The following is a 16592-nucleotide window of genomic DNA, read 5'->3' as shown; positions in this document are numbered from 1 at the left end:
AATTCAAGAGTACTACATTGACTCAAGCAGTATTTTGAGAGGGAGAAAGAAGGGATCAAAAGATTCCTGATGCTTTTAAAGTTTGGGTTTCTTGAGGTGCTTTGTTCTTCCTTTGCATGGAGTTGTTCCAAAGTATCTGAAATATAAATCCATTTTATAGAATGTAAGTCACAATAATTAGTTTGTATGCATCCCTCCCTCTTACTATCTTAAATCCTTTAGATTCAAGCATATCATTGGAGAGCCTGCACAAGATCTGTCATGTAGTGCATAGGTTGCATGTATACATGGTGTGAATATCCTGGGACAAGTTGGTAAAGAAGTTCTGAGAGTACATAGGCATTACAGTTCTTGAAAACATTTCTAGTAAACATTTTTTCCTCAGTTCACTCTAAGTATATTAGGTATTGATGGGTCAAAACACTGGTATTGAGAGGATACTTATTTTTATTTAGTTTTGCTGTTAAATGTCTGAAGTCAAATATTAGTATCAAGATTTACTATGTAAAGAGTTGAACATGGATAAAACATTTCTTTCTCTGTATTAATAGATTTTAGCTCTTGGAAGTTCAGTACTGTACATTCAGTGCCGTATTTTTACACTTTGAAGATCCACCAGTTTTTGCTGTTCTCAGTTTGATTAAAACAGTTCAGCCTTTTTCCCAAATGTATACCCATTCCCCTTCTGCCTCTTGTACAACTTTCTGTGAAAGACAGTTTTGCTTATTTGAAGAAATCTAGTGATTTCCTTGGACAGATTCTTATGCCAAAATTCTAAAATCGGGCACCTAAAATTAAGCTCCTAAATAGAAATGGCCTGAATTTCAGAGGTGCTAAGCTTTTGCAGGTCCTGCTTAAGTTAGCAGAATCTAAATGGGCACACCCTCATCAACTACATTTTCATTTTTCTTTTGGAACCTAAATATGGCTTTTTAAACCTAATTTTAGAAATCCAGATATAAGAATTTTGACCTGCTATAAGATAATTGGTTTTATTCATTGATTTCTTCCTCGTCATCTTCAAATGCTTCCTCTCCATCATTTGCTGCAGCTTCTTGGTACTGCTGGTATTCCGAAACCAGGTCATTCATGTTGCTTTCTGCTTCTGTAAATTCCATTTCATCCATTCCTTCTCCTGTAAACCAGTGGAGGAAGGCTTTTCTCCTAAACATGGCAGAAAACTGCTCAGAGATCCTTTTGAAAAGCTCTTGAATAGCTGTGCTGTTACCAATGAAGGTAGAGGCCATCTTGAGGCCACGGGGTGGGATGTCACAAACAGCCACTTTTACGTTATTTGGGATCCACTCCACAAAGTAGCTGCTGTTCTTATTTTGGATGGCCAGCATCTGCTCATCAACCTCTTTCATGGACATGGGACCTCGGAAGACTGTGGCCACTGTCAAATATCGTCCATGTCTTGGGTCACAGGCTGCCATCATGTTCTTAGCATCAAACATCTGTTGAGTGAGCTCCGGAACTGTGAGTGCTCGGTATTGCTGGCTACCCCGGGCTGTCAAAGGAGCAAAGCCTGGCATGAAAAAGTGAAGGCGTGGGAATGGGACCATGTTTACTGCCAGCTTCCGAAGATCAGCATTCAGCTGGCCTGGAAAACGCAACGATGTGGTAACTCCACTCATTGTAGCAGACACCAAGTGGTTTAAATCTCCGTATGTAGGGGTGGTAAGCTTCAAGGTGCGGAAGCAGATGTCATACAAAGCTTCATTATCGATGCAGTAAGTTTCATCCGTATTTTCAACCAGCTGGTGGACTGAGAGCGTGGCATTATAAGGCTCTACCACTGTGTCAGAGACTTTTGGAGAAGGCATGACGCTAAATGTATTCATTATCCTATCTGGATATTCTTCTCGGATTTTGCTGATGAGTAGTGTTCCCATGCCAGAACCTGTTCCTCCTCCAAGGGAATGAGTGAGCTGAAATCCTTGCAAGCAATCACAGTGTTCACATTCTTTTCTTACTACATCAAGCACTGAATCTACCAGTTCTGCTCCTTCTGTATAATGTCCTTTGGCCCAATTATTTCCTGCACCTGTTTGTCCTGAAATAACATAGGATAAGGAAAGAAAATATAAAAGTTATTGATAGGTGCTAAACCATCATAAGTACCTTCTTATGAAGTAAGCAGGGGAGAGCAAACAGGGCAGTTTGCAAGCAGTTCACAGGTCAATGTGCTGCACCACTCTTAAGCTTAGAGGTGTAATGGCTTCAAATCACATATATACGATGAGTTGTAAGTGTGTGAGCTATTGTTTCATGTGTTACACTTAGCTAGCAGTTTCTCTTTCATTTACGAGTGTTTCTAAGAATTTTCACTTTCAAGCATGCTTTGAAATCTTTACAGAAACCAAGTTATACACTCAGAAATAATACCTCTTTATTTATCTGGCAACAAATTGCAGTCTGGGCAGTGTTAGGGCAAGTTGCTTGTGCTGCCTGATCAAAGTTACTTCATCCCTAGTGTGGGTGGCCCATTTTAAAGTATGAGGGAGTCTACATGAGTGAGCATGTTTTACACTGAAGAGCGCTTCAGTTTCCATGCTCACTCGGTTCTTGGCTTTTTATCTCCACTCGCTTTGGACATGTGTAAATGAATGCACGAGATGCAACACTTCAGTCATCCTGAACAGGTTGTTTTTATGCTGTGGGTGCATCTACATGTGTGCTTTACTGTGGAGTTGACTAATAAGCTCCACAGTAAAACATCACTGTCTACACTTGCACCCCTATTAGGGCACAGTAAATTAATTAACTCTGCTGTAAAATAGTACTTTCCAGAACAAGTCCTATCCTATGGCGGAGTTATTTAGTGTGCTGAAACGCATACATAGACGGTGACTGGAGTTGGGTGGGGCACAAGGGTGCTACAGCATGGGGGCCTGCCTGCAGGGTAGCCCGCATGGGAGCACCCTCATGCCCCAGCCAGCTCCTCCGCAGCATGTTGAGCTGGGGCGGAATAGCTCTGGGGCGACAGGCCCCGCCAGCCGTGGCTCCTCTGCTGTGGCTCAACATGCTGCGGTCCTGGGTGCATATGTAAACACTGTGTCTGGGAGCAATAAATTCCAGTGCTAACTGCACTGGAGTTTATTGCCACATGCTAATTTCATTTGTAGATGCACCGAGTTAGTCTTACATTGCACTGACGTAAGTGACTGTAAAATCAATGGAGCTTGTGTCTCTACATCTGAGAGAGAACTTTAGAGAGAACTGGACAGCTTGAGCTCTGTAAATTTTTAGAAAAACTTAATCTGTTTATTTCGGTCTGTTCTTATGAGTAGTTTTCATTATTCACTGATAATTTTGGCCCTTTATTTTTGCCTTCTACAAAGCAGATGTAGCAATAAAGCTGACTACTTGCTTTGGAATCTTGTAACACCCTTAGTCCTTCTTATTCCGGGTCCTTCCCAGTGTACTTTAGTGTTCTACTGCTTTGATAGTAGAAGGTTGTAAGAGGGGACCAGGTTTGACACGCCATTAACATTAATTACTACTTACTGGATAGTCCCACCAAATGCAGTGTATAAGTACTACTCAATCACACCCAGGGTTTCCAGTTTTCAAAGCTCTGATCTACTCTTCTCCTCCTTCCTTATCTCCGTGACTCACTTTAAGACCCACTGTATATATTGTGGACCACCTACATCACAGGGTTTGGTACTGTTCAAATATTGCATATGTTATCTTTACTACACCAAGCTTCAGTTTCCTTGTTCTGTTTTGGGTTAGCAAAGGCATTGTTCTATATGTTGCTATATTTTCTTTTAAGTATGTGGGAAGCTCTGTATTTCCTGTCCAGCTGCATAGCATGCAAAACAATATCCTCCAGCACAGAATAAACTTCAAATTACCTTTGTTCAGCCAGAGTGACTAGCCACATCAGTCAGAATGCTAGCAAAAAGTAATGCTCTGTGCGTATGGTAGGATCCTACTAAAGGACCAGATTGATACTACAGTGTCTTACTCTGCAAAGTGGCCCTTAAGTAGGAGGGATTGGCTCTAATTGGAATGGGTAGAAAACACACATGGGAAACTAATGGGGAACAAATGTGAAGCATGGAAAGGCAAGTTTCTCAAAGCAAGGTGGGTGCATAGGATGTGTTTGGTGGTAAGATAAATAGCACAAAAGTTGCACTTATTTTGTCTCCTTTGATTCAGAGAATTATAGGTATTTTTGGAGCACCTATTATAGTTTATTAGGTTTGTGACCATGCAGTGATCTGAATCCCTCTCAATCACAATTAGAGGAGTTGTTCAGTTTCAAATGAAATAATATAAACAAATGCAGGAAATTTTCCATTGAATTTTATAACATTGAGCCAGGAAACAAATCCAAGGCACTGGAAACTGGTCCTGTAAAGGCTGATTTAGAGAGGGATATAAAGAGGGAAAAACTAACAATCTACCATAAAATGAAACAAAAAACTGTGGCAGAAAGCTGTATAATTTAATGGCATTAGTGATGATACCATTATACCATGGAGGCAGAAATAAAACTGTTTAAGTTGCGAGACAACAGTTTACATTTGATAAAGTAACTTGAATTGAATTTGGTTTGGCTCTACCTATAGATTTCTTTTCCTGAGAAAATGATAAAGATGAGGACTTCAGAAGATGTTTTGCTATATGATGAATACTCTAAATTCCCAGATTAATATATCTTAATTAAAGATCTATTGTGTTGCTTGTGACATCTCTAAGTAAAATGAAAGACTGCAAAAGCTTGCAGTTTGAAAGGCTCTGGTAGATGGCCATAAGTTTACTGATGCAGACTTTCTTTAAATTGTAATTTACAGCAAATATTTCTGCTAGATCTAAAGTCCAACTAGTGAAACAAAAACAGTAGTAAAAGTAGGCCTGGTAGAACTGCCGATTGTTATATGTGCTCAGGATTTTCCATTATCAGTTAATTATAACATGATGAAACTTAAACTGTCTGAGCTGAAGTTTTTGATACTAGATATTTGCCTGCCCCATGCTGGATTTTTTGTTTGTTTGTTTTGGATGCCCTGTTTTAAGAGAAAGGGAAAATAAATTGTTTTGCCCATGTTAAATCCCAGCCACATGGTGTTTTTTTTAAGTTGTACTGCCCTGTGCTTTGGAACAGGGACTTGCAATTTGGCTGGGAATGGCCTTTGTGTCAGGGATGTGGCTTTTATGAAAATCCACCCATATTTGGCTTTTGAAAACTGCAGTTCATATACACTCAGTAGAGACTCATCTGATTCTACTAACTAAAACTACCAAAGACTCCATCCTCCCTAAGCATGCTCCATCTTGCACAGGACTCAGTGCTGACTGCACATGCCATTATCAGGCTAGGATGCCTCTGGGTCTAGCAACTGAGAAAAAGGAGCCCCCTCTTGTGTTCCATGTCCTAATACAAGCACCCAGACAATATGCAACAGGAAGCCAATTGATAAAAATGCAGAGGAGGCAAAAGCCACATCCAGGAGAAGGAAAAGGACTAGATTTGGAGGAGTCTGTTTACTCTGACTGTGACTGGTTAGACAAGGAGATGGGGTGCACTGAACTATACAAGGATCTAGGGAGAGAAAAAGCAGTAACTTGGTTGGTTAAAACACGGTGCTAATACCACAGTTGCAGGTTTGATCCCTGCTTAAACTAGGTGAGCTCTTCTCTTGAGGTCCCTTTCAGCCTTACTTCTCTGTGAAACTAGGATTGTCTGGACAAGAAGACTGGAGGTGAAGGGCTGATGAAGGTAAAAGGGGCACAGGAAGAGAAGTACTTCTCACAAGCAAAAGGATTGCAGCAGAATATTATTGGGTCAAGAGAGGCAAGTGAGCCCAGATTGGGAATCTTATGCTGACTGAATAAAGAGACTGGAGGTTTGATGGAAGCCTTAGGGAGAAGGCACTGGGGGCTGGATAGGTGGTGAGAATGGGAATGAGAATGAATCTTTCCAGGATTCTTATCTCATTCAGTACACACACACTAAACCACTATTCTGTTTTACTTTATGGTGATTGTTCAGTATGTGGCCAGGGTATAGGCCTCTTTTGCTACAATTCTAAACCTATGCGTTCAAGGCCCATTCTTGATTCATGCGAAATCCTCCTCCTAATCAACCCAGCTCTAAATGAATACATGATCATTCAAGCTGGAAATGGATATGATGTTAGCACATATCCCATGTGTGCTATTAGTTACACTATCTAGCATGCATTAATCACCTAACCCCTGGGGCAAATCTAGGATTTTGGAAAGGGAGATGCAGATGGTGTGGTACCTCATCACATATAATACAACACACATTTTTCTCTAGTTAAAGAAAACCTAGAAGCATTACTAATATGCTGGGGGCCTAGGTCTACCTTTTGCAGTTCGATTGAAGCAAAAATAAATAGAACTTTGTTGGAATGTACATTATTTTGTCATATCATATATTATGTATAAAAATACAACTAACTAGACAAAAATACTCAAAAGACTTTGTTTTGTTGTTTCATTAGTCCTGTAGTCATTAGAATTAAACGTACATCTCTTTCAGATTCAGAAAACAAAATCAAGCCTTCTTGAGCATCTTGACGGTGCACCCAGTGCTTCTCTGAAAGTTTTCACACCTGAGTAAAAATTTCCACACCTGACTTAATGTTTCTAGCTAGAGCTAAATACAGTCTGCAGAGCTGTAGACTAGGAGCTACATTGTCAGGAGCAACTAACAGAAAGAATTCCAGAAGAAAGGATGGTTTGAGTAGTGGAACTATTAAGAACCATTAAAAAGGAGTGGGTTATTAACACCTGTGGAATGAAGAGTTTATAAGGAATCAGGTTGATTTATAAGGTAAGTCTTCCAATGAAGTTCATTGACTTGCTCACTGCTCCCTGATTAGAAGTGCTGCTGCCACTGCCAGGTAGTTGCCTTTAAGCTCTGGGCAGAGCAGGATTCAAAGGGGAGTGCAAGTGCACCCCCCTTCCCCCTTGATCTGCCCTTGCCTCGTGCTATGGGCTGTTAGGATTGGGTGAACCTTTGACTTTCAGCTATTTATTCAATGTGTGATCCAGTGCCTTATACACTGTACGCTATTCAAATCCTGCCCTGAGGGCAGAAGTATTAATTTCTTTACAGGCTTTTCTGTGGTGCTCCCTGTAGCATGCTGTCACTCTATTCACTATAGCAGTGGCTCCCAACCATTTTTGCTGCGCCCTAAATCCAGGTTGCGATCCCTGGCCCCACCACCAACTCACTCATGCCCGGCAGCACCAACAGAGCCTGGGCTGGGCCGGGATTGCAGGGGGCAGCGGTGGCAAGAGCTGCATGGACTGTGCACCAGGAAAGCCCCACAAGCAGGAGGGATGGAGTAAGGGGCGGACCCCCATGACCCTGATTTGGGCTGCACCCTGAGGTTGGGAGCCATTGCACTATAGTATCAATGTGCTAACCAGCATTAATGGAGTTGTTTTCATATCACCTCTGTATGGTGAGTGGGCATTAATGCCCCCATTTTACAGACAGGGAACTGAGGCACAGAGGGATTGAGGTTAAAAGTATTCGCTAGCATTGGCAGACAAGGTTAACTATCATTAGGTATTCTATCTTAGATACATAAGCCTTAGCATTATAAATCCTATCAGAGCTCCTACTGCATTAAGTTGCAACTGCCAGTGCTCAGCATGTGTGCAAATTAGACTCCAAAGTCTCAAGTCAGATGCTCAAAAAAATTACAGACGTGTAATTAGCAACCAGCTGTGAAGAATGTTTCATATTTAGAATCAAAATGGAGCCTCTGGCAGAGGCAGGGATAGAATCCTGTTTTCAGACTACAAGGCCATGCTTTCTCTTCCTACAATCTCCAGTCTCATTCTCTACTTTTGATTTTTGCAACAAATGAGGGAGGAATTCTGTAGATCTTGCACAATCCCTGTGTACCCCCTGAGATGGTTCATTTTGTGCACAGAATCAGGCAGGCTTCCCATGGAAGAAAGTGCCTGTGATGACAGCCAAATTAAGGTTTCCCAGCTAATACCAAATCTTCATAACATCAATGCCTCTTCATTTTATTGATGGGGAAACTATACAAGATACATTTGGAAGTAAATTTAAGACTTTGGGGGGGTTTTCATAGCTGTGTGACTTCTGTAGATACTTTGGATTCTGTTTAAACCTTGCTCATATTAATGTAGCTTACCCTGACTATTTCCAGTTTGATGTAAACTTGGCTTAAACTGAATTAAGATTACTCATGGCATTTTGCCCCAGTTTTATTAATCTAATTTTAAAACAATTAAAAGTGACACTGATGTAACTTTAAATACAAACACTACTTGTTTATTATTATATGTATTGTAATATTTGCATTCCTTGAAGTCCTACTCATGCACCCAACACCTCATTGCCCTTGGAACTGTACAAACACAGAACAAATAGATGATCCTAGTCCCAAGGATTGTACAATCTAAAATAAATCATGGCATCCCCATTGTATGTTCACTTTTAAACTGGTAGGGAATTGACTTAAGCTAAATCAATACTGAGCACACTTTGGCTGATGGAAGAATGGTTGCTTCCATTTAAATAAGGGAAGTAGGGAAATGGTTGCTTCCATTTGAATAAATCCACTTCTAATTATATTTAGTGAATTTGGTGCAGCATGTGTTTGCAGACCATTAAGCTTTCCTGAATGTGACATAGCCAAAGTGGGTGTGATCCACATCCACCCTGAGCTTAGGAAACAGGAGCACAGCAAGAAAAACAAACAGCAGGAGAGTTCCTAGGAAGCTTTCCTTTAGGTCAGTTAGCTTGTTAATGCAAACTGCAATTAAGATCCTGATTGCTTATTTCTTGCACATGCAAAATTTCTCCTTGATCTTACTGGAAAGTGTGGGAAGACAGCAGGACTAGGCCCCATATGTTCAAGAAAATTAAAGGTATTTAATACACCTAAACTGTGACCTATTTTGATATGGACTTCAGTGGGGAGGGCAAAAAAAACTGCTTGAAATCTCTCCCTATCAGCATAAGTCTCAGTGGTTTGGAATATGGCAAGTATGGAATTATCAGCTGTTGCCACAAAGTCTTTTGTTTGGAACAGATATAACACAGAGAAAACAAAAGGCTTTGTTGGCTTCTGACATAATAGATTATTGCTTGAGCTCAAAGGCAGCCATTCTACATTATTCAGCAGATTTGGAGGAAAGTGCCTGATGCTGGCTGTAGACTCAGCGTCAGACACCACTTAATCATGTGGCATTAGCTCATTGTTTGCTTGGCAGGAAGAGAGTACAGTACAGCAACCTATTGTTCAAGAGAGACTTTCTGCTCATTTGGCTGTATTTAGAGGTGGGTGCTGTCTGCAAAGTTCTGATTCCAATGCGTAGGTGAATTAATTTTCAGGGGGTTGGTCTGGTCTGTGAGCACAGCTGTATAATGGAAATTCAGAAACTAGCTTTTCCAAAGTTACCATTGCTTGGATCTGTGGTCTACCTTTGCATCCTGGAAAAAGAACAACATGGGATGGAAACTCCCCATTTGCTTTCAGTGTCAGTTCTGTTCGGTTTTAAGTTAGTTCCTAATTTTACTGGAAAACAACCATCCTAGTGCTAGATTGTATATGACAATCTGTTCTGTACTTTATCATTTGTTTTCCTCAGTTTCTCATTGGTATCCAACTATTAATGGATTATGTAAGCGAGGGTAGGTCTTTCATTCCCTATTTTTTCTTAATGAAAGTATAGAGGCCCTCAGGATTTTTTCTTTACATGAAATAGATATTGCATGGTGTAGATTAGCAGAACATCACAGAGAATGTTTAGTAAATATGTGCAATTGAGGGGATTTTCAGTGAAATTAACAGAGTGGTGTTTGACCCTATTTTGGATAAAGGTTATTTTTTTGGTTAGTTTGAATTGTGTCGTTAGATTCTCAATTTTTGTTAGTAATGATTGCTTACAGCTGCTCGGGGTAGAGGAAACAGCCCAGCTCTCATGCTTTTTATCCAAGGTACATTTTAACTTGAAAGTTACTTTTTGGTAACTGACCATCTATTTTTAAAAGCAAAGATGATAGTCACGTACCGAAGATGAAATTATCGGGTCGAAAGAGTTGACCAAATGGACCTGATCGCACGCTATCCATGGTTCCTGGTTCCAAGTCCACTAAAACTGCTCTGGGAACAAATTTCTGGGCTACAATAAAAAGTCAATACATTCTTAGCATATGAAAATAGGCTAATTTCTTCTATTATATTTCTTAGTGTAATATACGAACAAACTATATTTCATTTTAGGCTGTTTAGCTTGCTTGTGTATCTTTATACAGCTTTCATCTTCCTAAAAAGGAATCTTTCCTCTCAAGCATTACAGAAGAAATTATTGTGATTAACTAGCTGATTTAAATAATTTGGGGTTTTCAGTCATATGCACCGTCCTAAACTGTATTTTAAAACAGCTTTTTACCAGTTGGCTTCCAGAGAGACAACTTTGTGGCAAAATGAGTTGCATGTTCTTGGTAAGCAGCTGTAATTGTATACAATCGTATGAAGGGGCCTTCATTCAAATGATCTTAAAATGCTTTGCAAATTTATACTTTAAGGAATCTTTTCCTTCCTTGACTGAAATGGAGCCAGTTTAAGAGGTGGAAAACAGTGTGCTCCATTACTACATAACAATTAATAACAGGAAGCAAAGAATGCCTTTTCCACTCAAAATTAGATCATAGATTCATGCAGACAAAATGAATGCCCTAAGCTGGAAGTTGTCCAGGACACAGTGACACTTCCACACTTACTAAAAGTGTCTTGAATGTGCACAGGGAGTCTTGTTTGCAGTTTTACAGATCGTACCGGGGGCAACTCCCTCAGCAGCACAGCACCTTCCACATCAGCTGTTCTGGGATGCTGCTGCTTCACTGAATCACCACTGATCCTCCCAGCAAAGAAAGGCTCAACTCTAATAGCTTCTGAAATCATAGTCAATGGACTATGAATGTACAATTGCAAAAGGGACTGGTTAGCATCAGCCAACTAATGAGGCACATTTACTTGAATTAATCACATCTTACAAGAGAATATCTATCACAAACTAAAAAACAAAAAAATCCCCATAACTGATAGTTTTGTAGCTGTCCTGTACCATTCCCCTCTGCTGAGAAAGTAACTCCAGATGATGGATTCCAAATAAAACCATGCACACATGTCTCATCAAGTCTGTAGCTGAAGCTATGAGTAAGCCTTTGCTATCTTCACATGCCTCCTCCCATTAAGGGAGGACCCGTCTTTCTCCCCTTGTGACTTCTCCTCAGGCAGCTGCTGCCATACACTTACAAGATGATTCATTATAGTAGACATTGATTCTCTCCAGCTGCAATGCTGAGTCACCGATGTAACCTCCCGCTGGGTCAATGCCATGCTCATCACTGATCACTTCCCAAAACTTTAGGGGGGAAAGAAAAAGTGGGAGAAACTTGGTTAAAACACAACCACTAGATTGTTTTGCTAAAGCAATACACATCTCTTTCAGGGACGTCATATTATCCAAATCCTGGCAGGGACAGGGCAGCCCTTGGAGGCATGTGTTGCAGTAACAGCTGCCAAATTCTTGGCATGTCTGAGAACTGCTCCTCTGAGCCCCTCCCTACCCCTGGCCTGAACAGCAGCGAGGAGATGGGGTGGGGTTGGGGAGAGACAAAGCCAAGCAGACAGGCACCAGGATTTCAAACCAACCATACAAACGGTTGGGATTCTGCAGGATTTTTTGATGGCTATTTGTCGGTTGTTTTTATTTTTGCTGCCTTTTTTGTTCTTTTGATCCACTGTCCCCAGTCATTTTTTCCTCCTTCATTCTAATTTTTTTTCAAAGCCTTTTATGGTCACATGAAGGAGATGAGTTTTTTCGTTCCCTATTTGCTAGTTTTCCAGCTGCCTAGTCTATATGCACAGATCTCAAGAGAGGTCAGAGCCTATTTTGTTGTAAGAGAAACATTCTCCAACATGGCATGGAGAGCAATGAGTGAAATTGCCAATTATCCTGGAGTTTCTCAAGAAAAAAAAACACATGAAGGCAATGATGCTTTTCAGAGCCATTTCATTGTGCTGCTGAAAGCTTAAACAGGAGCTGTGACAGCAATGTAAAGTATCTGCCGCTACATACAGCTCTTAGTAAAAAGTAAGCAAGTTAACGTTACTATTTAGGGGTGGGAAAGATCTCTTACCTTTGTTCCAATTTGATTTCCACACTGGCCAGCCTGGATGTGCACTATTTCCCTCATTGTGATATTTGCAAGGCCAAATCTCTCTTTCCCCTTTTTTCTTGCCCTCTCTCTCTGACTCTTTGCAGAGTTCAGCAGTCTCAGTGAGTGTTTTATTGGCTCCAGGACTGTGATCCTCCCTCCCAGCTCTCCTCAGTGTGCAACTTCCCTGCACAAACAGCCAGCCCAGGCTAAGCAACTGGCTTTGGCCAGCCTCCCCTGGGGCTGGATCTCTGTGAATGGCATTTCATCCACATTGCTGTTAAGGGACCAAAGTGGAACAGTCCAAAACATTAACCATGTGGGACTTGGTATTATCTCTACTCCAAAGTATGTATTTATAACAGACAAAGCTCAAAGTAGTAACAAAAACAAGTGATCGTAATATAATTGTTAATAACACTTCAAATTTGTATAGCATGTCTCTCTTTGTCTTCCAGTAACATCAGAATAGAGCAAAGGCAGCTGTATTTTGCTGACAGCAGACTGTGGATAGTCTCAAGTTTTATGGTTGTGTTGTGATTTTTTTTTAATTCTAGCATTAGGTAAGTTGAGAAATAATTACTAGCTCTTGCATGTTGTGATTAGTATTTACCACGTAACAACACACTTCATACATATACAAGAAAAAGTTACAGATATTTCTCACCATACTTCACTCCTATGCAAATCCATGTTTTGCAAGCATCAGACAATTTAGCCTTACTTATAAAGTAAGCACTGTCTTCATTTTATATAGAGGGAAACCACTGTCTTCAATGCATTACTCACATGAGTAAGGGTTTGCAGTCTGTGGCCCGGAATATGAGAGCCAGAGTTAGAGTTCTCAGTCACTCGTAGTGCTACATCCTTTGCTCAAAACAGGAGCCCACACATCAGTCTTATAACAATAGCAGCGTTGCCATTCTAGAATTATTTTTTTCTGTGTTTTACCATAGCACCGAGCAGCCTAGTTATGGATGGAGATTACATTATGTACATTATGCTGTACAAACACAAATCCAAAAGATGCTTCCAGCACCAAATCTAAGTATGAGACCAGAGACAATAAGCTGATACAGACAGACCAGTGGGGGACTACAAGGAAACAATGTGACAGTATTGACTAGTGCGTTAGGCATCTTTCATCCAAACGCCTCTCCAAACAACTTGATGAATTGCACAAACCCATGACTATGTACACCCTAACAGACATATGGCATCAGAAGCAGCTGGTAAAACATAAATAATGTTTAGGGCCAAACCCTGCCTGTCTCACACCCATAAATAGTTCCTCTGTGGGTGCGTCTACACATGAAATCAATGCGATGCAATAAACTCTGATGCATACCATGCCAGAATTTATTGTTCCCAGGCACCATGTTTACACGTGTGCCTGGGACCATAGCATATTGAGCTGGGTCAGAGCAGCCCCAGCTGGCAGGGACCCAGGTTGCTGCTCCGACCCAGCTCAATGTGCTGTGGAGGGGCCGACTGGGGCACAAGGGTGCTCCAGTGTGGGGCTAGCCAGGAGGCAACCAGCCAGTTCAGTGTCTACATGTGCATTGCTGTTCACTAAACCATGCCATAAGATAGTACTTGTGTTTACAAATACTAATGACAGAGTTGATTAGTTTCCTGCAGCCTAATAGGCCTAGCACATGTAGATGCTGAGACTTTACTGCAGAGCTAATCAGGCAGCTCTGCAGTCAATGTCTCATGTAGATACGCCCAGTATATCACTCGAACCACTTGTGTAAAGAAGGTGGTCTAAACATACGTGTATCATTTGCACATATTATTTATAATTTTAAATTGCGTCTCATGTTCAAGCTGACTGGAGCCCACCTAGAATTGATTTATAGTGTCAATCGTGTAGGTGTCTAGATACTTAACAGTGCTAATCTTGTGCAGCACTCTTAAAGGAATCCCATGGTATTGCAGAGTGCCATGGCATCATGGCTCAAGTACTGGTCTGTGTAGGGAATCTCGCACTGCCATTGCCTATGTTATACTGTTCCTGTTCTTTGAATAAACAGAAGCTTATAACATACCTTTCTCTATCTCAATTTGGCACCTTTAAACTGAGCCTCTAGTTCTTGTGAAAATTAATAAATACTGAGTCATAAAGGAGAAGGATTCTATAATGCAGGATGAAGTGTGGAAGTTCTAGACAAGTTACCATAGTAAACAGAAAAGATGTTCCAGCAATAACATCAGACATAGTCATCTTCCTCTTAACTATGAGAATCAGTCAGAAAAAAAACACCACATGGAATATTTTGAATTGTCCTATAAAAACACCAGAGTTGCTCTGCCCTGTTTAGTGGCCATGAGGTTTGATTACTAAGCTGTGTCCTGCTTTTCAGGAAAAGTAGTTGCTTTTAGTATACTTAAGGTAACCACCCATCCCTAATTGGGCAGGACAGTCCTGAAATATAAACATAAAGTCCTGGTCCCGGACTGAATGATTCTGGGACAGCATTTGTCCCAGATTCCCCTCGCCACAGTCATCTATCATCTCAGTATCATGTGCAGGGATCTGGGTTTTCTTTTCTCCATGGAAAAACACAGATTTATTCCTTTGAAGGAGAAAAACTTGGGAAACTATGGTTTCCCCTTGCAGGCTGGCAGAGTTCCAGCCTGCAAGGGCCTGCTTGGAGCTGTGGGGAGCAGGATGCAGGGGGTACCATGTGCATGTGTGTGTGCATACACGTGCACATGGCCAACAATACAATGGAGAGCAGATCCCCCAGCTGCCTGCAGGTAAATCTAAGAGGGGAAGGCTTACGGAGTGGGGGCGGAGGGGGCACAGATTGAGGTCTCCATGGTGAGGGAGGGAGTGGGCCTGGGGATACTGCCCAGCCAAGGGGTATGTGGGGCCTGGGCCCCAGGGCCAGGGTGGAAATGCACAGCCACAAGGCCTAGCTGGGGAAGTGGGATGGAGCCATAGGTAGCTTGTCTGGGAGGCACAGGGGGGCTGGTTCCCCACCTCTCTGTGCACTGCTGGGGAAGAGGCATGGGGGTACATGTGCCCCCAAGATTTGTATGCAGGGTGGGAGAGGATGCAGGCTTTCCACTGTAGGGCTCAGGGCTCCCTGCACTACTGCCCTCCCCATGGGGCTTCTATGACCCAGTGGGAAGGACCTGGCGTGGGAGGGTGGAGTGGAGTGGGGTGGGGAGGCTTGGTGCTGCTGCTGCCACCACTGGGAGCCCCACACCAGCCATGCTGCCATGATGAGGCACCCTTTGCCCTTTCAGCAGCAGAGGGGGGCACAACTCCGCACCACCACTGCTGCCCCCACTGCCTCCAGGTGAGCAGGGTACACCTTGGCTGGTATGGGGCTCCTGGTGGTGGTAGCAGCAGCAGCACTGAGCATCTCTGCCCTCCTGTGCTGGGTCCTGGCTGCTGGCCTGCAGAAGCCCTCAGGGGAGGGCAGCAGGGTGGGCAGCCCTGAGCCCAGCAGCAGGCAGCCCACATCCTCCCCACCCCCACAGGCTCTGCTCCGGCCATGCCGCCCAATGGGGGGGTGGGGGGGGTGAAGGGGTGGGAGGCAGACATGTGTTCCACCTTTGCATTTTGAAAAGCTGATCATCCTAAATATACTGCTTTTGTGAAATGTTCCTACTTGGTAGAAAAATTTCTAAGGGGTAATGAGAAGTTCATGTTACTATAAGATATTAATATGATTATTAGCAATGCAGATAGGTTTCCCTAATCTTTTGTCATTTTTAGTCATCTTATTTTGATTTACAAGAACATGTACAAGCATCCGTCATGTACTACCAGCATAATTTTACAAGAAGCAGCTCATTATCAAAACTATATTCAAAACCCACATCTCACTAAGGATCGGCATGTCAGCAATCTTATAAATAAAACTCCTCCTACATCAAAAACCAAAGAGGAAGTCAAAGCACTTGTTATTTCTTGTTTCATTTGACCATTGTGAAGTTTCCAAAACTGCAAAAAGACATAGAAATATTTAAAATGTATCTGGTTTCCATATGTCCATTCTCATACATATGGTGCATATAAATTAAGAGGCTCAATCAAACTTGGTACAAATGTATTGTAATGAAATATATTTATTTTGTTACATTACAGTTAAACTAGGTGAGTTATTTAACAGGGATAAAATCAATTTGCTTATGTGAATTAATTTATTTGTCAGGTGTTTTGTAACTTCCATCCTTAGCATAAAAGGATATCATATATCTCCAGTATTACTGCAACAGATGTTCTATTTAGTAATTTATTTTCATGTTTAGTGTGATTATAGGTCATAGAAGGGGCAGTGACCACTATTTCCCTGTGAGTCAGAGTTCCAGCTCACTGATTGCTGCCTTCTTTTTTCCTCCTTGAAAATGTGGCTCTCAAAGGAGGTAGTCCTGT

The 16592-nt window shown here is 41.7% G+C and overlaps 1 protein-coding gene across 1 annotated transcript; it reads right to left on the bottom strand.

The window, feature by feature from the left end:
* Positions 1 to 429: 429 nt before the first annotated feature.
* On the bottom strand, positions 430 to 15330 carry TUBB6 (tubulin beta 6 class V). The gene is made up of 4 exons (XM_006269735.4): positions 12182 to 15330; positions 11295 to 11403; positions 10048 to 10158; positions 430 to 2056 (listed from the first exon to the last, which is right to left on the bottom strand). The coding sequence occupies exons 1-4, from the start codon at positions 12236 to 12238 to the stop codon at positions 993 to 995; spliced, it is 1341 nt and encodes a 446-aa protein (XP_006269797.1). The 5' UTR covers positions 12239 to 15330; the 3' UTR covers positions 430 to 992.
* Positions 15331 to 16592: the final 1262 nt, after the last annotated feature.

This window comes from Alligator mississippiensis, chromosome 3 (genome assembly GCF_030867095.1).
Source record: "Alligator mississippiensis isolate rAllMis1 chromosome 3, rAllMis1, whole genome shotgun sequence".
Taxonomy (NCBI): domain Eukaryota; kingdom Metazoa; phylum Chordata; order Crocodylia; family Alligatoridae; genus Alligator; species Alligator mississippiensis.
This window is presented reverse-complemented; position numbering and strand designations above follow the sequence as displayed.